Raw genomic sequence first — 22,385 nt, 5'->3', positions numbered from 1 at the left:
GTATCTACTTACATCTCACTTGTTATTCGTTTTATCGTGCAATTTTATATAATTCTATAAATGCGTGATTCTTGAGTAACATTTTTTTTTCTTTCCTTTCACAGAATGTGCCGCGCAATAGACAAAACGCGCTCGCTTCACCCTCGTTAATCATCCCGGAGACTTTATTCCGGCAATTGTGGAATCTGCTGGCCGCGGGTGAGTCACATACGACCCATATTCGTTTTTGAACCCGCGATACCTCCGCAGCCGGGGCCCCGAGAGCTTTGTTCGGAATAGCGTTATCGCTCGTAAAGATACCAGCTACGAGAGGTGTGCGTGGTTCTCCCTGTGCACGGTCAGATCGTCGCGGAAGGATACGTAGGTGGTTACCGAAGGACCTGGTGGGGTACCAAGAGAACAGACGCTCGCTGCAGCGGGAGAATGGAATGGAGAAAGGGAGAAAAGAGAATCCGGGCAGACCGGGCCACAAGCGAATGCGGCGAAGTAAATGCCGGCAACGGGGAAAGGAGGGAAGCACAGGGAGAAAGAACGAGAGGAAGAAAAAGAGAATCCATGGTGGGGTTGGTGCAGCTGAAGCACGTGGGCCCTGCTTCGTACATCTCGTTCGGTAGTACACACAGTCAGTAGTGCTCTCAGCTGCCCGTCGAGGATCTCGCACCGGACATCCGCCGTGCCTGTTGCGAACTTTACGCGTCCACCGCGGCCGCCGACGATGTGACGACTCGTACAATTCTCGTCAGGCCGTCGCGTAGCTGTTCCTTAATAGCCGAATAATGGCCGTGAAAACATTGCTGGCGAGCTCGCTCATCGCAGCCGCGATCACCTCCGTTCTGTCGCTGGAAGATCGTCACGGAACACCCTCGCGCAGCCACGGAACCGTCTGGTCGCCTTGGTACCGCGACGGAGTGTCTCACGCTAGGCACGATCGCCTTGATGACAAACGAGTCGTTCGGGAGACGACTACTGTCGCAACGAGTCCTTGGACGCGGTCGCAGGCTGCCGCGAAATCGCCGCAGCAGATAAATTCGACGTCGAGGCATTTGGAGCAGCGGATGCTGGAACAAAAGTTCAATGGAGCCGTGGCGATGGTGGAAAACGGTGGTACCAGAGCGATAGCGTATGCGGGTTATCACGGCACTCACCATCAGCATCAGCCGAGAGAGACGGAGACGCAGGGCTTTCAACCGATCACCACTACCGTTCCCACGTATACCAGACATCATTCGGGGTAAGTGATAAACTTTCGATTTAGCGCAGAAAATTAAACATTTATAGACGCGCGTGGCGTAGATAGGTAATTGATTTTCTTAAATGACAAATACGAAGTTTAATTCCAAGACTCGAGCTTTCAAATAGTTTTGTTTAAAGTTAAGCTATTACAGTCGGGCTGAATTTAAAACATAATCCGAGCCATTGCCGTAAAACAAGTCTACCGAGAAAAGTTTTAAATTTAAACACTCATTTTATATTGCATATTTTTGAAAAGTAAAAAAAAAAGTTACAGATAACAGCAATTATTAAATTATATAAAGACAGATTCATTCGAGGCACACAAGATGTATTTTTATAACACAATTAATTATATTACTTAAATTACAAATATATTTTATAATTAAAACTAAAGTAATGAAAAAATAAATAGTAATATTAAAAATTAAAAACAAACATTTATCTGTACGCGTGGGTTTTTAAAGACAAACGCATGCTTGAGCGGATTGAAATCTGTTTTAATTAACGCGATATAGATCATTTCAATCATGAAATGCTATTTCGCTCGTCCTTTTATCGGAGATTAACGAAGGCACTGATAGCGCGCGGAGGCTTGCAAGAATCACCCGTAGAAATAGATGACGCGATACTCGCGTGTCCGCGGGGGATTGAATAATTCAAGCCCGCGGAGATTACTCGTCGCATCACGGGAGGCATGTAAATGGAAGTGAATGAACCACGACGCGTAAATATACGGGCGCCGCTAATGCGTGTCGCTGGAATTACTATATTTACGAGCAACGAGCGACGCGCCGCGTTCGCACAATGATGTACGGCCGAGAGGCGACGGTTAGGCGGAATAAGGCCGGCGGGCACGTCGACCATTCAAAGACGAGTGGCGAGCCGTTTAATTAATCGGCCGATTAATTATCTCGCGCGTTCTTCGGTCGCGCACAATTACTGAGATTGTCAATGCGCGACGGCGGATTTCTCACCGCGCGCGTTCTGAGCAGTCTATGCATCGAGAATATACACGATCGGTGATCTCGATAAACTCGAGGCCTCAACTCCCGAGACGCCAATTTCTCTGATCTGCCCCGATCGACGCGATCGCGAAACGTCCGCGACGTTTTACAACGCAACGATTGTCCCGATATCGGACTTTATTCATAAGATAAGACCGCGACTTCCTCGAACTCGGCAGCGTATTCTCACGCGCGCCTTACAATCCTCGTCTTCGACTTGTCAAAGTAATCATTAAGAGGAAATCATCGTGCCGCGTAACTTTTTATCACCTTCCGACCAGCCATTCTGCTTCTCGGCGTGAATCGATGATTGCCTACCTTCCTCCGCGACAGGGAGCCTTCAGAGCGTTCGCCCCGAGCGCGAGAAAAAAGCGTGGCAGTATAAACACCGGGGGGAAAAGAACAGGCCGGCGACTGTATCAGTCAATATTGTTGCACGGTGATTTCATCACACGTACTTTCGCTCCATCTCGCCTTTTGTCGCCAGCTGTTTTATCGCCGTAATTACATATACTCGCATATCGCAATAAATAAGAGTAAGTAAAATAAATTCCCGTGCGATCCGATCTTCACGCGGAGGGGCTATTATTGAGAGCCCATCGGTGATTAGCGTACCTTCAGCTTCGATTGCAAATGATAGAGGGTTAGTTTTGTCATCAGCCGAAGATTACGTGGCGTATTAAAAATTAATAATCATGTCTCTTCGATTAATTTATGTGAATAAGAGGGCACTAATTTTTTTTTTTTTTTTACAGTTAATAAAATATTGAGCGTAACATCTACGTAGATGGGTTTACATTTTTTGAGATATGTATACGTAAATATACATGTGTAGAATATTTAGTTACTATTTAGTCTGAATGCAATGATTCGTTGTTCGTCTACCTTGCGAGTTGTGCGATCGGGTTGCCCAGATGCCTGCCTCAGGCTAAAAAATCTTGTAAACCTGTCCAAGGATACCTGTGTGCGAGCACCTCTTTCTTTCTCTCTCTCTCTCTTTCTTTTCATATCGTCATGCACACGCAGCCGAATTTGTGTGCATCTCGCACATATTTTTCAATGACGCGACTGATAAAATGCGCCGAATCGTGTCGGCGATTAAAAATTCACGAACGTGACACTTGAAACGCGATTTAAAGCAGTCGCAAAAATTTAGCAGTCATGTTAGCATCTAGCGCTTTATTTCGCAATTCAGTCAGCATTCTGATGCATGCAACATCCAAACGGCACAAATCTTTGTAAAAAAATTAAAAGACCATAGTGCGCTAGCCGCGTTTCAATACTTAATAATGCAGATTAATTTCTCTCTCTCTTTTTTATTTTTTTTTTTTTATTTCTTCTCATATTCTATGAGACGATAAATCACAGTTCGAGACTGTTTAACTCATTTACGATACGAACACGATACGATTATTATGCACCGTGCCGCGTTTCTCCTCGTAATTAATGGCCTTTGTTGCACATACGTATTGTTCGAGATACGCAAGGAAAGGTATGGACCACGGCCGTGGTTTCTTACCGCCGACCACCTTCTCCGCCTCGTTCATTTGAATCCGCGTTCGTTTGCGACACCGCGCGAGTGATCGATGAGCGCCGAACGAAAGAAACGCGAATAATGAATATTCAAGCCGTTCCGAGTACTCCAGATAACCATCCCGCGGTGTCACTTGGACACATTTCGTTGCTTAGCGCCGCGATCGCGATTGCTTATCGCTTTGGAGTTCAGCATCGATGGCTGATCGATGAGCGACGATGTCATAAAGAGACAGGTGTCATTCGTCTCTCGGCGTAATGCGTTTTCGAGCACCATAAACGCGCGTCCCCCGTGAACCCCATCGGGAACGCCGGCGGTCGATTCTTCAGGCCTTACGCGAAGCTGCACCGCGTCGCGATTTAACTATCCCAATTAACTACAGCAGATACGATTAATTATCTTTAACTGGTTTACATAAAATAATAATTCGATCGCGCAGGTAACTTCGCGAATAATTTCTTTAATCAAAGCGATTGTGCGATAAGTTCCTGTAAATTTTTTTTTTTTTTTTCAATCTCCTGAATATTTCAACGTGCTCGAACTAACTTCTTTTGTTTAACTTGCTTCCAAGAAATATTTAGATATTAAAAATATTCGTGGACGTGTAATTTTATTACAAACGGCGGTGGCGCGTGAAAAGTTTTTCCCCGCTGCTATTTTAATATAATGTCTGAAGAAGATTATAAGGCGAGTGTGTGGGCAAAGTAAATTTCACAATATTATTCAAAACGGTGCTCTACTTTTCATCGCGCGCACGTTGCACCTCACTAATCTCCGTCGCTCGAAATAGAAAATGATTAATTAGCAAATCAGTTTCGCATCCGAGCGATACGGCCGGTCATTCGCTTCCCTTCGCCAGTAGTTAACTGGCTTCTGTCTTTGATGCAACCAGCGCGGATTTTCTCATTATTCACGCGAGAGCAAAAAGAGGCAAAGTGCTCGCGGGTGAACGTCTCTGCATTCGCAAAAAATGATTTCATTTTAATTCGCAAACACCGCTGTATCAACACGCGTGCAAGAACGTCGCTAAATATCATACGTGTCCCGATCAAATAATATTGGACTTCAACGCGTAGTCTCCACGTACGTTTTATCGTGTAAATATTCCACTCGAGTCCCACTCGCAAGATAGCACGGCAATTGCGCTTTGAAAGTAATTCTACGATATTCTATCGTTCTAATGTGTCAATATTGTTATGAACGGCGTACATTGGCACATGCACTTTTAACTTTTTCAAGTGCAAGTTTAATGCTCTTTACTATCTTTTGTTTTTACTACGTATTTACGTAACAAATTTTACATTCTTTTTAAAATGTAGGTATATTCGCGTAAACTCTTTTTACTTATATGTAATACGAATAAGTTTTATTAGACATATCTTATGTTTTGTTTTATATTAAAATAAAAAGAGAGAGAGAGAGAGAGATTAATTCTGTCTCGTGACAGTAAGTTCTTTCCGATCAACGAATAAATGAAGAAGTAAAATGCACTAAAATTCCACAGTCCCAAATAGAGCATTCCTTTCGCAGACTTGTGCTTTATTCTCTTATTTTCCCTTTTGGCTAACCGGTATCCCGCAGGATAAACATATCAGCCGCGGCCGTTCAACCTTACAGATACTCTAAAGGATGCGTACCTTTCGAATTCACATGTCAGTTTTGGCCAATTTTTAAAACAGTTTTATTAATAAAAAAAAAATTATTATATATTTTAAATACTCAAATAATGATAGAATTAAGAGATTTATCTTTACAATATTAATTCGAATATTAAGACAATATAATAATTTAGTTTAAACTTTATTTTAAATAAACGTTATTTAAAAGTGTAATTTGGAAAATGTTTAATATTTAAGAGTAAGAATTAAAAATTTATATGATAAAAATTTATTTAATATTTTTACTGAAGAGATGCAACAATTATTATTTAAAAAAAATGCATAGAGAATGTCATTTAATATTAGATTACAATTAGATTATAAAATCTTATCGTCCACTTTCAATGAAATATTTATTTTGAACCAGTTTTCAATCAAGAACCATCGATAAAATTTATTGTTCTATATAATAGCCGAGGAGAACGCTAAGAATCTATTAATCACCGAAAAGTTAACGAAAATCAATATTCCCGATATCGTCGGAGTGCTTTTCAAAAGTTTAGGAACATCAAACAGAATCTTTACATGATCCCTGTACGGCCGAGCTCGCGCGTGTGTGTGTGTACTTTCCGACCCATGACCTTATAATTCCTATATCTCATGCGAAGGCCGCAAGCATCGATCGCACATTGGATTGAGGGAAGACATACAATTTCGGCGGACGTGCAAGCATTCGACATTGAATCGTACCGCTATCGAAACGATCCATCGGTTTCCCCCCCGACAGTCGCAGGCGAGTAACGTCGATTGCGAACTAACGGAGCAAAAAGATAGACATCAAGAGACCCAACGAAGGGAAAAGAATATTGACGATTATATATATCTCGCCGCTATAAAAAAAAAATTTCTTTAGCTTATTTATACAAAATTATTACCTGTTGCATGCAATTAAAATTATTTATAATAACATTAATTATCCACTGCTTGTTTTAAGCATTTTTCTTTTTTTTTTTCTTTTTTTTACCTGCAAAATTGTAAACTGATAAAACATCGCCGAATAATCTTTGATTTTATAATTAAAATTATAATTCAATTTTTATTGAATAACATTTGATACGCGGATTTAATTTAAGCTTTGAATAAATAAGCGTTAAATAAATTAATAAATAATTTATAAAAAAGCGTGGAATACGGTATTTCTGCATATGCATGACTTGTTCAAATCGCTGGAGGAAGAAATTGAGGGATGAACGGATCGAAGTGCGCGCTTGCAGTTTGATTTTGCCACGTTCGATGATAGCGGCTTCATGTAAATCCATTAACGTGAACTTTTATCTGCGGGCCGCGGACGCGAGGGGTGAAAAGGTCAAAAGCGAGTGAAGAGAATGGGTGGATAAGACGCGAGACGTAGGTAGTACGTACACGTGCGCTGACGCACGCGCTATGAATTTGCGCGGACGTACGCAGGAATATTTTGCGGTGAAAAAAAATTTTTCTTTTTTCTTTTTCGATTTCCCGTATAAGTTCAAACTGCCTGGAAATATCCTAAAACAAGAATAAAACGAAGCGACGGGATCTCCCGGCGGGTGGGGAAAGAAAAAGTTTCTCGACTGAATTCATATAAATTTTCACAAAAAGACGTTTAGTGCCACGACTAATTTTAAACTCGTGCCGGCCGGCAATCAATAAATTGAACGCTGGACGTGGAAGACAGTCGATAATTATCATTATCGATGAAACAAACCAAGAATTGGCAAATTTTACGACGTAATATCGTTCCCCCTGTCTTGATTAAATGTGGAAATACCGGCACGAAATTTGCGAGCACCCGAATCAAGATGATTAAAGATCCTCGTGGTTAACAAGTGACGGCATTCGCAACGACGTTTGGTATTATAATTGCGTAATATTTGCGATTGACTTTACTTGAAAGTTTACACTCTGTGACCCTACGTTTTCTTGCTCAACCTAGACCAAGGAGTGAAACCGAGCTGCAACAGAATTAATAGACAACCGCGAAGTTTATGAACAAACGCACGACGGGAGACAAATAGCGTCTGAGAAACGTAAACTGCTTTCGCCAAAGATAATGAGCGAGCTGAACGATTTCGATTATGGAGATGTAAGAAAATCGCGGTTCCTTTTTGTCTTTTTCTTTTTCTTCTGTTGAAAAATTGCCAACGTTTGTTCTTGGAACGGCCGAAATGAATGGTCATTGAACGAAAACTGGTTCTTGATTCGCCGAAAACAATGATCGAGTGCCCAGGTCAGGATCCTAAGATTCCATACTCGATAAAGCTCAATACTTCCGGAGGCATTTTAAAAGTCAATAAGGATTAAGTTACATTCTGTAATGTTTGCTTAAAAAAAAAAAAAAAAAATTCAAGACACGCCGTGCGCGCGGCATCGCTAAAAAAGATGCAGAAAACGAAATGTAGAAGGCAGTAATGAGAGACGCTGCGCGTCTTATTGGCACCGCGTAGGCGCATAATTACTTCACCTGAGCGGTAACCCGGGTAACCCGTCATCAAGCAATTTTGTAATTTGGAAGTTTTGCACTGCCTGCCCGCGGCTCCCGTTGCATCGTTGCGCATTCCGCCGTGGGTACGGCTTTCGACGCGCAAGATGCAATCTCTAAATGAACGAGCGGCGATTCCCCTCTTTCGCAAATATGGACTGTGCACATTCTCGGATGGCGCAGACCGGTAATTTCTTTGTTTATGAAAATACTAAAGACGTAGACGCGCGACGTCGAACGAGTTTCCATGGATGGCTATCGAAACTTTTTCCGTGACTAAAAACTTTCGAGATTATATTTACACCGCCCGTTTCTTTCGCTTTATAATTTTTATACGCGCGTGATAAATAATGATTTTTTTTTTCTCCCTTTTTTTCTATTTAATAAACGTTATAATTGTATAATGAATTGCAGAGTTTTATTATTATGTATTATATTAAAGTAACTAAGACCTGTGTGTATATGAAGCTCAAATAAATTGCGCAAATATTACTGAACGAATATTGGCGGATCGATTAAAATGCAATGAACGGCGCAGAAAGGGGCGGTTCTAAAAAAGTCTCATGTAAGCAATATATACTCGAAAGCGTAGGTCTGAAATTAGCGGGTATGAATCACTGCGAGCCGTTCTGGCGAGGAGAGATCGACGACTCTCTCGTTAGCGTATACATACGTAAATCGATTTGCGATGCTGGATTGTTTAGACATCATTCGTTCACACCGCTCTTCGTGGATATAGCTAAGGTATATGCAGTCACTAACGATGTAAAAGTGCCAGCGTCCTGAAAGCTTCACAGTCGAGAAAATAGCCCTTTCCTCTGATGAAGAATGTGCATGAAAACCGTTTAGATTATTAATTTAAAAAAAAAAGAAAAGAAAAGTAATCCAAGAAAATATTTTCTTCCAAAAGAGATGTAGTGTACATTTGTTGGCGAATTAAAATATGATTTGATGAACTATTTATTTAATAGCTTACGTTATAAAAATTCAGAGAACTATAACTATTAAAAAAAAAAAAATAAAATAAATAATTATACACATACTGATAATCCGAGGTGCATTCTGAAAACGTAAATTTTTATGATAAAATAAAGCTCCTGTTGTTCGAGCCGAATGGCGCTGCGATAATACTTGATGAAGAATAATAGCTCGAAAAATATTTGCCAAAGGAGTTCTTTATCTAATGTAGAGAGGCCCGCCTTGTGTACCCGCATTATGTTGGGATATCGTGCAATATTTCAAAGGGAAAATATTTTAGCGGTACATGGAACTCCGACCGCCTTAAAAATAACATCGGTACTTTTGTGATATTAAGCCGCGTGGATGCAGCTGCGCGAAGATGAAGCTACCGCCAAGTGGTGTTATCGAGTCTCGTAATTGAAACGCGTAATACATAGGTACATTATGCCGCTCAGCCCTCGAATCCCTGATATAAGATACATCGTAATTTTCAAGTGGCCGATGCAACTTATTTTTTTTTTTTTTAGCAGCGCGCATTGAAAAGCCGTTGACGTTAAGTCGCGACTTTTTTTTTTACTCACGGAAGATTATTATTATTATTCGTACGCAAAATGTAAATCTAATTATCTGAATAGGAAAGCTTCGGAGAGGCAAGATGCATAGGGCGTTATATTACGAAACCCGATATTATTTATACTATACAAGTCCGTTGCCTCTTACGATAAGACGTTTTTTATTCGCAGCCCAGTGAATTCTGAACGACGTACGTAATGTATAATAACATACGTATGAAATCAAACTTACAAGTATCGGACTCGAGTGTGACATAGCTTTATTGGCCGGTTATGTATATCCGACGTGAATTATGTGATTCGTAAAGGTTTACAGAGCCGATGGGCTGGAGTCAGTTGAAGAAGAAACGTTTGTTCGTGCGACTTTGGTGTCGCTGTCGATGAGGGCGTATACATTGCACAAAACGCAACGCGGTCGCGGCGATATTGCGTTATAGAGAACGCATGCGGCTCGTTAGGCTCGTGAGAATGGCGAAAAGAAACCGCCCGTCGTCGGTGGAAATCTTCGTGTGCAACAGATAGACATAAAAGCGTAACAAACGACCGCGATAAAACGATATCACGTCGAGGACTACGTCGCGCTGTTAGGAGCGGCAATCATTCCGAGATCGCCGCTAAGATTTCGGAAGCGCTCAAGAGAGCCCGTAGACTTATGATCGTCCAATGCAGTAATTCATTCCGTGATTTATTACCTCTTCAGATCAGAATTTATGAACCACGCGCAATGGCGCCATTTCGGTTTAAACGCATTACAGATTTTATATATCTTTTAAAATATGTATTTTGCTCCTAAAAATCTAATTTATTAATAATTGCCGAGAAGCGTTAAAGCGCTAAAATATTTGACAGAAGGTTCAAATCAAATATTAATATTCAAATCCCGAGAATGGACTTTGTACGTAATTTAATGGATCTTTTAATTATTAAAAAGCAATGCTGATTGTTCTAGTTTATTATTAATAGAATTTTTAAAAAATATCTTTTTTTTCTATGTAGAGTTTAAGCGAGTTTTGATGCTTACAGTAAATCTGTTCTTCATTAGGTACGTGATGTGACATTTAAAATTAACAGAGGCATTGCAATCGACTATAGTTACCAATTATTCCAGCGTATTCGACCTCTGACCTATAATGATAGGCCGCATAAAACTGGTTCGGTAACTAGTTGGCGCATAAATGCCTTGATCGATAAAATAAGAAGTTTTAAGTGAAAAACTAGGATTGCCTGTCACAAACTATTTGCGTGCCCGTAAGTCTTGGATTTATTATCGTCGCCGCGCCGTACGCCTTTACCTTACGTGACAATGTCAATTTTTACGTTTGTCAAAACGTCCCTTTGGTATCACGAAAGAGACAAAGACCGAGGAAGAAGGTAGGTATCTTATCGGCGTTTACCGGCCCGCGAAACAAACTTGTCGGAGCAACAACCGAACGAGTATTCCCACACAAATATCGAATCCCTGTCGCGATACATTTTGCGAGACTTTTTAATTTAATTTAATTTCTTTTTTTTTTTTTTATTTGCCAGGCAAGAACACGTACGTCATATGAACGATTTATGCGTTTATACTAATTTTCTTTATGAAATATCTGTACAGGCCGTCGTGGTGATTTTGCTGAACGATGTGACGATATTATCGAGGCTTAATCGTATTTCCAGGTCATAGAATGATCCCTTTCCCCTCCAAAATACCAGTTCTTAATCACAAATGCAATCTTTCATATCGAGTTCTGTCGCGTAAGCTTAATTTCCGAGCCGTGTTCGGGCGACCGAATAGACAGGCCGTAATATCGCCGCCAACGCAAATACATATTTCGGCCAAGTATTCAATCGGCCTTCGTATTTTACGATTTAACCGGTCCCGGGTGTATTTTACGATTCAAATGACTGCGCTTTAGCGGGACAGTTCGGCTGGGAGGGACGCACCGTGATCGGATATCATATTACATTTACGATGGCTATCAAAATAATCGACTTGCCGATTTAATTTCTCCATCCGCATAAGTCGCAATAACAAAATGCAAAGTTGATATCGAGATGCGAGATTCGAAGAGAGGATTATTTAAGAATTCATAGAGGAGCTTTGCTGATAGCATCTCTGTGATAATACCTTTTACATGTATATTCACGTTGCTTTGAAAATATATAATGTAACGATACTTAGACACAAAGGAATAATTTTAAGTTGGCTCGTTACATATTAATAATTCGAGACTTGTACTTTACTTATTATTAAATGCTGCAATTTTTTTAATAAAATAGGATTATTTCTTTTATTATTATATTCATATTGAATATATGTATGTGCACTGAGAGGCAGATTTGGCATTTGTCGTCGCCGCGATAAACGATATATCTGTTCCTGTGTACAATACAATATATGTATAATTTAGATTTTAATCAAGAAATTAATCTGCAAAAGCCTTTTTTTTACCGAAAATTAAAAATTAACAATTTACATTTTAGAAGACGAATATGCACCAAACAAGTTCCTGTAGTCTCTCATCATCATCGAGGAAGACAAATTAGGTATAACACATGTTCCATAATTTTATCATTTAAAAACATTTATAATTTATGTTTAAAAATTAAAAGAATTTTGTAAAACGTTTTAGATTAGTATATACCGAGATGACCTCCGGTTTCTTTTGTTGCCCTGGATGGTCACAAGTCACTCACTTGAGTTTCGGCTGTAACAAACGTAAGTAAATTCAACAGGGTTTAATTATTTTAATGTTTTACGATAAGTCCAAATATAAAGATATTTAAGTTTGCCCTTCACAAAATCGTTGCGATAAGCGTTACAAAAATTTTAATTATACATTTTCTTCTTCTTAACTGTTAGTTTTCCTCAATTATATGCGACGAGTATAAGTCAACGCTTCAACATCAATCTTATTATTTTCCAGCTGTATGTACAGCACCGTGTCTGAATGGTGGAGTCTGCACATCGCCTGGAAAATGCACGTGCCCCAGAGGATATACAGGCACACAATGTCAAACAGGTTACTACAATTTTACTTACAAATCGGAATTAAAATATTAAGTTATTTAATAACATATTTTATTGTCATAAAAAGTTACGTAATTTATTAATTTGTATCGTTAAGAGGATAAAGTACATATGGTACGCCGAAACGCAGATATTGCGTTTTCTGCGGCGACAGCGGCTAGCGTACGTAAACCTAGGAGGCAGAGGCAAGGGATGAGAGAACGGGGGAGAAATCGGTCTTCGGCAAACCGGCCGGCGCGGTATATTACATGTGATACATGTGAAACTTCGACGCACACGACGTTAAAGTCACGTTCGCTAGCTGCCGTCGATCGTATCTGCCTTTCAGCGTACGTATACATGTAAAATAATGGCAACTGTGACTTCCACATTTTTAAAACATGCCACGATACGATGGCCGTCACATAATCGTAATCTTAGCAGCAAACAGATCGTATAAAATGTACCTATACATGTACGGGAGAAGTGATCGAAACATCCGTGTAGCAAAATAAAAATCGTAAGTCGGTTTAACAAAGAAGTATATTTCACGTCGATTTATAATTACGTCTGACGATACAAGACACGAGGAGGCACTTGTAACCGAGCGATCGATCGAATGTTCTTTATGTCTTAATGAACGACACTTATGTTACGCAGATGTAGATGAATGTGTAACGGAGAAACCATGCGGGCAGCTTTGTACAAATCTACCTGGTAGATATCGATGTTACTGCAGAGTCGGATTTCAACTTCAACAAGATGGTCAATCTTGTCGAAGAAATGGTAAGTTCGCAAAATCTGAAATAGACAGAGCTTTTAAACATTGGTTTAAAAATAGGTTTAATTTTTATTTTTTCCTTTTTTTTTTACAGACACAGACGAAAATGCTTTCGAAGCACACGATTTAGAGACCAATTTACATGACGAATCCGTAGAAAAGAGTCCAACAACTTTCCATGGTATAATTTACAATTTTACATTTTTATTTATTTTTTTTTTTTTTAATTTAATAAATATTACAAAGCGTGAGCTTCGCGCAAACTAGAATTTGCAATATTTTTCGCAACCAGTTAAAGATAAAGACAAAATACTATTTACAATATTAACGAACATAAGTACAATAATGTAATAATATAAAAATTAATAAATTACAGATACGGAAAATGAAGTTAGCGATGATGATCAAGAATACGGGGTAATCTTAAGGAGACTGATTAAACTGGAAAAGGTAAGTTAAAAAATTTTATCACGGTATAAAATTACGGTGTAGAGATGAGGAAATATATTTATTCTTCAGCAAGTAGCCAGAAATAGAAAAAGAGATACAGAGGCTTCCGAGATGAACACCAAAGTTACCTTGGCGATCGAAAGTATTAACGAGATGAAGAGATCCGTCGAAAATATGGTGTCTAAGAAACATTTAACTTCAATGTGGGTATTTTTATTGCTCAGAAATTATTGAATTCTTTTGTTCTAGCACTTGATGCAACAAGAAGTATACGACATGAGGAGCAAGATGAGGCAATATGAGGCAGAAATGAGAAAAATACATCATCTGATGAATCGAGTCGCGGAATTGGAGAATCGTTTGAGAATACGTTGCAGATATCAATAATGTATAAATCGTTAAACTTTTAACGTTGCTATAACGTCACGTGAAAATTGTTTCTATATACGATCCGATGCTAATAACGAATTATAGTATGAATACTGTCTATTTTATTGATATCGGTATTAAATAAAGTTATTATTTCATCTAATAGTACATGTATAGATAACAATATATTTTTATCTTAATTTTTTTCCGTCTTTGGAATGAAAAATGACGTCAAATTAAAAATAAATTAATTATATTTTCAAGAAAGCATCGGTCGTTTTAATCTCGAAATCTTGACGTAATAGTAACCATGCATAAAATTAATATGAACATGTTTGTGTCGTTAATTATCACTGCCATTATTTAGCATTTATTACACTTTTCAAGCTAATAGTAGAAATAGTACAATTTTAATATTACGACTATTTGTATACCTTTATAATAAACATAAAATAAACTAAATTGTGCACTTTTATTTTTTATTTACCTAGGTTGTAATAAAAGTAATTTGTTGCATGATATCGAAGTAAATGATAATAGTGACAAAGTAAAAAGAGATCTTACATGCAAATTATTAATATTAGCCTAAGATCTTTTAAAATAGATAATTTTTTCTTTCACAAATTTTTATTCTTAAAAATAAAACAGGAAAGCAATGTTCATGATGCTTAAAAATGAATAAGTAATTACGTACATTTTATATGATAATTAAAGAGCTTTATTTTTTTTCCTTTATCTTTTTCTGTCGCCTAGTAAGCCTCTTGCTCGTTTTCTTGCTTGCTTTCTGAGTTTTTGCTCTGCCTTTCTTGTGCTTCATTATTTTCCTATGATTCATCCATACAGGATAATTGCCATATTGATCTCGCAACGTTTTTTTATTATACACTCTAACACCTTCTACTTCCATTTGCTCTTCACTTGGCTCAGCCTGTGGCTTATCGTTAGTATCTTTGAGTTTTCTAGCACCTATGTCTTCTTTCACTTTCTCAACATTGACAACTGTCAAGTTGAATTAAAAAAAATATAATTTATTACGTGCGTTATAATATATGCGTACAACATTGAATACATAGAAAAATTCAGATAAATAATTCGTAAGTACATTAATGTGAATTACCAGTAGCAATTTCGCTGATGTCTGCCATTTCCACATCCTTAGTCGCATTGGCATCAATGCCGAGAGTTTTCTTTAATCTTTCTAATTCTTTTTCCGCGTAACGTTCTCTTTTCACTGCTCTGCATTTTCTTCTCCATTTACTGCGTAAAGACTTTGCCATTTCTCAAAAACGTCCCGATACACGTGCAGGCAGGTAAATGAACGAGGTTATATTCGATTTGAAGCGCAAAAGGCTGATTTCACAATTAACAATAAAGCTTATAGCACAACGCGCAGTAAATCTGATTGGTCGGAACTGAGCTCGATCACTGCGCGCGAAACTGAGTCAGAAATAATTTTTTAAATATAAATTAATCTTTAAAATTAATTGAATATAAAGGTTTGAAACGTCATATGGGATAAAACCGAAAAAAAAGAAGCAGTTGTAATTAGAACGGTCGAACGTCGGCGCAGAGAGCTCAACTCAGAATCGCGGCTTCCACGCGTACAGATGCAGAGGCTCGTCCGTGTGAAGCCAGCGCTTCGGCTGTCGGCGGTCGAATGTAAAGAGAAAGAGGTTAAAAATGGTTGAGAATGTTACTATTGTTGTCGCAATATGTACTACGTTCGAAGTAACGTTTCACCGAGGAAACAACATCGCTCTTAGGATGTCTGCAATTTAAAAAATATTAATTGCCATTTACTAAAATGGAGGAATCCGCAAACACGTCTGTGCAGAATGACATCGATGCACCGACGTCCTCGGTTTCTTTTATCAAGTCGTCCAAGAAATGCAATCTGTCTTTTTCAATTAACTTTGACTTTAATGACATTAACAGCGAGAACTCGACCGATTCCGAAAATGCGGATCTGCAAATTGACATATCCGAAGTTAATAATTACGAACCGTCCAGCAAGCACAAGAGGGAAGCTGTTGAGGAGTCGTCAATGCTCAATGAAATGGAAGAGGAGATTGAGAGGCAACTCGATGCTAAAGCAGCGAAAACAAATTTGACAGCCTCTAATGTCAAGCATATTTTGAAACATGTAATCCCTTATGAACATTTAATGACAATGGTACAAAAGTGGCTACAAGATGCAGAAAATGATGTTAACATTGGACCAAAACTCACAAGAGCTAAAGCTAAGTATGTATTATGCTGTATAAATATTATATTGTTAATTTTATTATTTGTATAATTGATGTGTAAGTAATTACTTGCATTTATTTGACTATTAACTTTTTCCTCTGTCTTTTCCTTTTTTTTTTTTTTTTTTTTAATAGAAAATTAGCTGCAGCAAAAGTCAGTATGCTATGGCCCATTACTACAGCACAAAAAACTTCCTCAGAAGTACAAGCTTTAATTCAAGAAGAACTATCAGAAGATTCATCTGATGAAGAATATAATCCTGAACATGATAAACAAAGTGATGATGATAGGGAAGCAGAAAATACAGCAAATAGTGATATTGAGGCACAATTATCCATGTCATCAAATAATAGTAATATAGCTTCTTCTGAGCAACAAGTATTGTCAGATATACAATATGATTCTGAAGGAATTTTTAAAATACCCGCGTATGTGTATAAAAAATCTCTATGTTTGCTCTTTTAATAGCCTTTTGCTTGCATAATTTCTTATAATAAAAAATTGTCAATTTAATAATAATTAAATATTATTTTTCAGTATTCCACATATTGCAACAGAAGAAGAAAGCATTGGCCAAAGAACACGTTCTAAGCTATCTTTAAGTGAAACTTCCTTACAGGAAATTGAACAAGCATTTATACCACCCGATTTAACAGCCGATATGACTGAGGATTGGGACTGTGAGCTTGATGAAGATTGGGATAATTTTTTAAAAGAATTTACGCAACCTTTAACACAAGACTTAGCTATAGAAGATGATCCAGAAGCAGATCCAGAATATAACATCTTAGAGGATGAAGAAACAGATTTATGTGTGTATTCTTATAAAATGGCAATTTTATTTTATTGTATTTGGTTCTTTTTATGTATTCTATATGTAAAAATTATTTTTAATAATTTAAATTACTAGTGGACAAGGAAGAACTCAGAACTGATAGGGCGGTAGAAGTTCCTCGTAAGGAGCAATATGATTTAATTGCAGAGTTACTTGAATTAACTCCTATGTTCTCGACGCAAGAACAAGAAGTTGAAAGTTTAAAAAGGAGGAAAATTTTAGATAACACAACTCCACCAATTGAAAATAATTCTATAGTAAGATAAATTATATTATATTAAAACACGAACACAAATGTAAACTTAAGTAAAAAACAAAGTAATTTAAACTATTTTTTTTTGTTTTTAGAATTGCTCTCTGGCACATCTTTTACCAGTACTTGCAGAATCTGAAATGCCAAAATTAGTGAATCCTGAGCAACGTCTTCTTTTAGGTACACAACTACAGCAACATATTCAATTAATGGCACAACATTTTGTTATGACTTATATGCATCCAAAGTATCATTCCTTGGCGAAATTATGTAAACAGAATTTGAATAGTTTAAGGTACAATGAATATAATATATATCATTTAATTAATTAATCAAATGATGAATATTTAATGAAAAATTGTTAATAATTATTAGGTATTTGAATAATGAGCCAAATTCTGCATTTAATGGAAAAAATTTGGAAGCAGCTTTAAAATTGGTATCAACTTGGGAAAATAAGTTTAATGATACGAAATTTTATGCAAACTTCAAAAAGTACACGACAAATGATAATGAAAAAAGATATCGTGCAAATAAGTGGCGACGTACAATTACGGAATCCGAACAATTTTTTCCTGAATTAGAGGAGTTATTTGTCGAAAGTAAGGCTCTTATGTATCCACAGCTTCTGCCATGGATACCTTTTAGAAATAAAGCTAAATTTGCAAAGTCCACATATTCAAATTCGGAGGAAACGTAAGCATGTTTAAATTTATATGTTAAAATTTTTTTTTTCTTCTATTTTAATTATAATTTTTTCAGGTTAATTGCGTTAGGCATAGAACAATTTTTGCCATTTGTTATGTCTAAATCAAAACAGTTTCATACAAAGAGAATGCAGTTATTTGATGCAGCCCAACTTGTTGCTCATTATATGCTACCGTGCAGAGACGCGAAAGCAATGTGTCATCATATTCTTAGACGACGCATTTCTAAAAATGAAAATCCAATTAAGGTATTGAATATTTACAATTATATGCTTTTTACATTTAAACTACAATTATTTTTACATTTCTAACGCAAAAATTAACTAAATAAAATTTATTGCAGCATTATTTTGAAAAAGGTTACGCACCTAAAGTAATACATTACATAGTGAATGAAAATAAGTTGAAAGCTCCGAAAGATCAACCAAAAGAACTTTTACCTCCAAGATGGCAAGTGTATCTTGTAAGTAACAGTTGCATTAAATTAAATTTAAATTTAAATATTATATTATATTTTTACGATACGGTGATAACAATTTAATGATTTAATTTAATTATTATGTTAATTTCTTATTAATTATTACAGGAAAAAGAGCACAAACATAATTTGACAAAAAATAAATTTACATTTGATTCCTACAATAACCTTTCGCTTGAAAAAGAAGGGATTAATATAAATTCAATAATAAAGTCGTATCCGAGTATTCCTAATAATCATCTTTTACGAAATCCAATTGTAAATATGTTACCAAAGATATTACCTGCAACTTTACTTCCCAAAACTTCGTCTAAAATTGATAATGACGTTAATGATGAAATAACTGATAATGAAATAGAAAAAGCTGAAATACCTAAAAAAAAAACTGGATTATATAAAGAACGTACAAATATTTTAGAAGCAAATACTTTGGATGCAAAATTAATGCAAACAGAGAAATTATCAGATAAAAATGATACACAATTAAATGCTGTATTAACTACGAACCCAAAAGTATCCAAGGAATCATCGCATATATCATCAGAATTGCCGCAAGTACGAAAGACTACTCCACGATTAGCAAAAACAAGAAGCGCTCAAAATATGAAATTAATGGCCCAAGCTTTAGGTTCGAAAACTTCATCTAACTGCAGCACCTTAAAATCTAAAGAGAAAGATAGTATAGACAAGAATGCTGATGAACATTGTTCCGCATCAAAAATTGTAAGTTCTATTATTTTAAAATATTGTTTTAAAAAGAAATATTGGATAATATTTATCGAAGTATTTTTTTTTTTTTTTTTTTTTAATTTAGGACAATGAGGAAGAAATAGCAGAATTAATGTTAGCAAGCAGCACAATAATAAAAGATTCTGTAAGTAGGAAAAAAGCTAAACAAACTAGGGAATTAGAAATTATAAAACGATTATTAAAGTCTGAAAATCCATTGACTGAGGAAGAACGTGAAGCAAGTAAGTTTGTTAACGTGGTTACGGGATAAAGTAAAACCTATTAATTTTTTAACGCTTATATTTATTTTTATAGAATTTGCAGCGTCGTTTCTTCAAAAACTGCATCTGACACTAGAATCAAATAATCCAGAAACATTTAAGGCTGTGATAAAATTATACTTGGATTATAGCGAAAAGTTAGAAAATATTAATCACATTGTTACTGATTCATTCGTAAGCGATGGATCCGAAGATATGTCGCCAACCAAACAAATACAATATAATGCAATCGAAAAGGATATATTAACAGTTCAACTGTATCAAGAAATCTGTAAAAAATTACAGGATTATCCAGAAATATGTACAGACTTCTTATTATTTTTAAAACCGCATCAAGCTGCAATGATCGGTAAATCTATGGAATATATGATGTTGCAAAAAATGAATGATTTTGTTCATGTTGCACAAATATATTTTGCCAAGCAACCATCCCGGATAGCAAAGATGATGCAGGCAATTACGCAACTTTCGTCTGATCCACAGACAACTTTAGAAAACGTTTACGCTGTTATGAGCTCAGTTTTTAAAGGTCATCCTCTCGTTATGGATATGTTCTTGCAAGTTCTCCCTGTCGCAAAACCTCCTGAAAGGTAATAATAATTTTATATTAATAAAAAAAAAAATACAAGTGACATGAGTATCATACGCGTAAGCGGCGTATGCTTAATATCTTAAATCAATTGAGCAAAACAAAAGAAAAGTGTTTTAATTTATTTAATTTATATCATGTATATACATTTGAAAATTTAATTCATATAAAACTATTTTTGTTAGCTTATTTGCGCCTCATATGTTTGAGAACATGACATGTCCGTTAGGACCTTACGATAAGAATACGACTTATACTGAAAACGCATCAGAGCTGTACGAAAATATAGATTTGCCGACAGCAACATATCAAGAAGATCCATACGGCGGGGAAAATTGTAAATGTGATTGTCACAATAATGATGAAGGAAATCTGAAAAATAATTCTGAACATTGTATTTCTTGTGGCACACGGGTATGTATATTACAGTGTTTAATTATTTTATGTTTTGTATTTTGCTTATATATTTAGTTCAATTTATTTGTGCTCTTCCTCTCATTTTTTTTTAAACAGTTTCTCAATGGAAGAATCTATCTTCAAACGCCTGAAGGATTACGACCTGCGAAAATTACGTTTCCTGGAGAAGATCAAGAGAAATTTGAAAATATTGCGCGTATATCATTAAAAATTGCTGACAAAGCTATTCCGCCAATTTCACCTAAAAAACGACGAAAGTCGTCAAAAAATGATTCTACTCATGAAGATATTTGTCAGAAACAATGTACCACAAAACAATACTCGCCGTTAAAAGATAACGAAGATAACGAAAAGGCAAAGTCTAAAAGAAATGTCAAATTTACTACGCTGAAAGCAGAAGAAAGAAAAATTATGAAAAGAATCGGCACTATAGATCACGCTATCGCAGACAAAAGAATGCGTATATCTCCGTGTAAGAATAAACGAGAAAAAAAAACAGAAGAAAGCGACACTTCACTAGAACAAAATGAACTCGACGTTACAAAACTAGAAAACACGATCGAGTTCACGGAAACAGAAACTAATAGTTATACGCAATTATCAATGCAAGACAATTCTTTAAATAGCGAAATAATCACAAAAGCGCAGATTCCTTCGAGCATAAGCAACAATACTGGGCATAATTCAAGTAAATGTTATATAAATTATATTACTTTAAAAATTTGCATATTAAAAATATAATATAACTCAGTAGTATATTTTATTTTAATAGGTTATAAGGATATAGAAACAACAATTACAACAACGCCCCTAGAAGACGACATGGAATTGAAATCTGATTCAGTTAACAAACCATGGACACGTCAGGAAGATATGATCTTGCTACAAAGTATCAAAAAGGAATATTCTGAACATTCATTTTTATTAATCAGTGAAAAATTAGAAAATCGTACTGTTGATCAAGTAATTATTTTTTTTTTTATATATTTTCCTATATATCTTTTTATACACATTCACGCACAAAATAATTAAACTTTTAATTGCAGGTAAAAAAAAGGTGCCAAACTTTGCTTTCCTTATTGCAGAAAATGATGTAAATATATGTATGTGTACATTACATATTTATGATTTCGTATTACGATGAGAAATATAACAAATGTTGATTAACAAATTCTACGTGTATTAATACATAAACGTCGAACATAATTTTTTTAATGAAAAAGATAATCGAAAAATGAAAAAAACGTGAAACTTCATATACATATACTAAACATTCAGAGATGGGGATTAATGTATTATTCACGAAACTGTTACAGATAGGTGCTCTTTTTCCTTCTTTTTTTTCTTCACTTTTTTTTTTTTTTGTTAGTTTTAATAACGATAAAAAATTTAACATTTATTTTTATCGTTGCTCTTTATAGTTTTGTTTTTAATTTTGGTATTAATAAAATTACGAAAAAAGTAACAGTAACTGTGATCTGTCTAATGAAAAAAATTAACACTACAGCGGACATAAGTAAACAAAGTGAAGAGTATAAAAAGCACATGGCCCTACTCGATGCCGTATATACAACGCACTTAGGTCCACGGCTATTTCCTCATTAACCGTTTAAAAAGTTGAGTACAAAAAAAAAGTCAAAATTTAATATAATATTACATTAAAGTATAATTTAAATAAGAAATTTTATTTAAACAATGTCTCAACTAATATCAATGAACTCTAGAGAACATTATTTAGCATATCTAATATATACTTGACAAAAATCAAAAGTAATTTTTAATTACTATTTTCAGTCAATTATCTTCTTTGATCTATATAAACACGTATATGATAAATA

At 36.0% G+C, this 22,385-nt stretch overlaps 3 protein-coding genes across 3 annotated transcripts in view; 2 read left to right on the top strand and 1 right to left on the bottom strand.

Annotated features, from left to right (window-relative positions):
- Positions 1–14,706, top strand: part of Slow (epidermal growth factor-like protein slowdown) — a 29,530-nt gene extending 14,824 nt beyond the window's left edge. Inside the window, exons 2-10 of the mRNA XM_070671643.1 lie at positions 105–1,231; positions 11,886–11,948; positions 12,035–12,120; positions 12,329–12,424; positions 13,072–13,197; positions 13,287–13,373; positions 13,569–13,642; positions 13,712–13,819; positions 13,892–14,706. Of these exons, the coding sequence (XP_070527744.1) occupies positions 777–1,231; positions 11,886–11,948; positions 12,035–12,120; positions 12,329–12,424; positions 13,072–13,197; positions 13,287–13,373; positions 13,569–13,642; positions 13,712–13,819; positions 13,892–14,029 (1,233 nt within the window). The 5' untranslated portion in view covers positions 105–776 and the 3' untranslated portion in view covers positions 14,030–14,706. The remainder of the gene's footprint in view (positions 1–104; positions 1,232–11,885; positions 11,949–12,034; positions 12,121–12,328; positions 12,425–13,071; positions 13,198–13,286; positions 13,374–13,568; positions 13,643–13,711; positions 13,820–13,891) is intronic.
- On the bottom strand, positions 12,937–15,414 carry LOC139111439 (protein LLP homolog). Its single transcript, XM_070671722.1, has 3 exons — positions 15,129–15,414; positions 14,706–15,010; positions 12,937–13,212 (listed from the first exon to the last, which is right to left on the bottom strand). The coding sequence occupies exons 1-2, from the start codon at positions 15,286–15,288 to the stop codon at positions 14,730–14,732; spliced, it is 441 nt and encodes a 146-aa protein (XP_070527823.1). The 5' UTR covers positions 15,289–15,414; the 3' UTR covers positions 12,937–13,212; positions 14,706–14,729.
- Positions 15,415–15,508: 94 nt separating this feature from the next.
- On the top strand, positions 15,509–21,736 carry Mute (muscle wasted). The gene is made up of 15 exons (XM_070671545.1): positions 15,509–16,255; positions 16,393–16,686; positions 16,796–17,070; positions 17,169–17,350; positions 17,442–17,641; positions 17,722–18,042; positions 18,109–18,301; positions 18,397–18,516; positions 18,640–19,254; positions 19,346–19,502; positions 19,576–20,131; positions 20,316–20,544; positions 20,644–21,235; positions 21,320–21,510; positions 21,594–21,736. Exons 1-15 carry the CDS (start codon positions 15,816–15,818, stop codon positions 21,642–21,644), a joined length of 4,416 nt encoding a protein of 1,471 aa, XP_070527646.1. The 5' UTR covers positions 15,509–15,815; the 3' UTR covers positions 21,645–21,736.
- The last annotated feature ends 649 nt before the right edge of the window (positions 21,737–22,385 follow it).

The sequence above is a fragment of the Cardiocondyla obscurior genome, linkage group LG02, assembly GCF_019399895.1.
Source record: "Cardiocondyla obscurior isolate alpha-2009 linkage group LG02, Cobs3.1, whole genome shotgun sequence".
In the NCBI taxonomy this organism is placed as follows: Eukaryota; Metazoa; Arthropoda; class Insecta; order Hymenoptera; family Formicidae; genus Cardiocondyla; species Cardiocondyla obscurior.
This window is presented reverse-complemented; position numbering and strand designations above follow the sequence as displayed.

Bases quoted from the DNA above. Each gene is read 5' to 3' on its own strand.
- LOC139111439 (XM_070671722.1), bottom strand. From the start codon at position 15,288: ATGGCAAAGTCTTTACGCAGTAAATGGAGAAGAAAATGCAGAGCAGTG. The intron at 15,011-15,128 runs GTAATTCACATT...TCAACTTGACAG, and splicing joins CATCAGCGAAATTGCTACTG to TTGTCAATGTTGAGAAAGTG.
- Mute (XM_070671545.1), top strand. From the start codon at position 15,816: ATGGAGGAATCCGCAAACACGTCTGTGCAGAATGACATCGATGCACCG. The intron at 16,687-16,795 runs GTATGTGTATAA...ATTATTTTTCAG, and splicing joins GGAATTTTTAAAATACCCGC to TATTCCACATATTGCAACAG. The intron at 18,517-18,639 runs GTAAGTAACAGT...TAATTATTACAG, and splicing joins CAAGATGGCAAGTGTATCTT to GAAAAAGAGCACAAACATAA.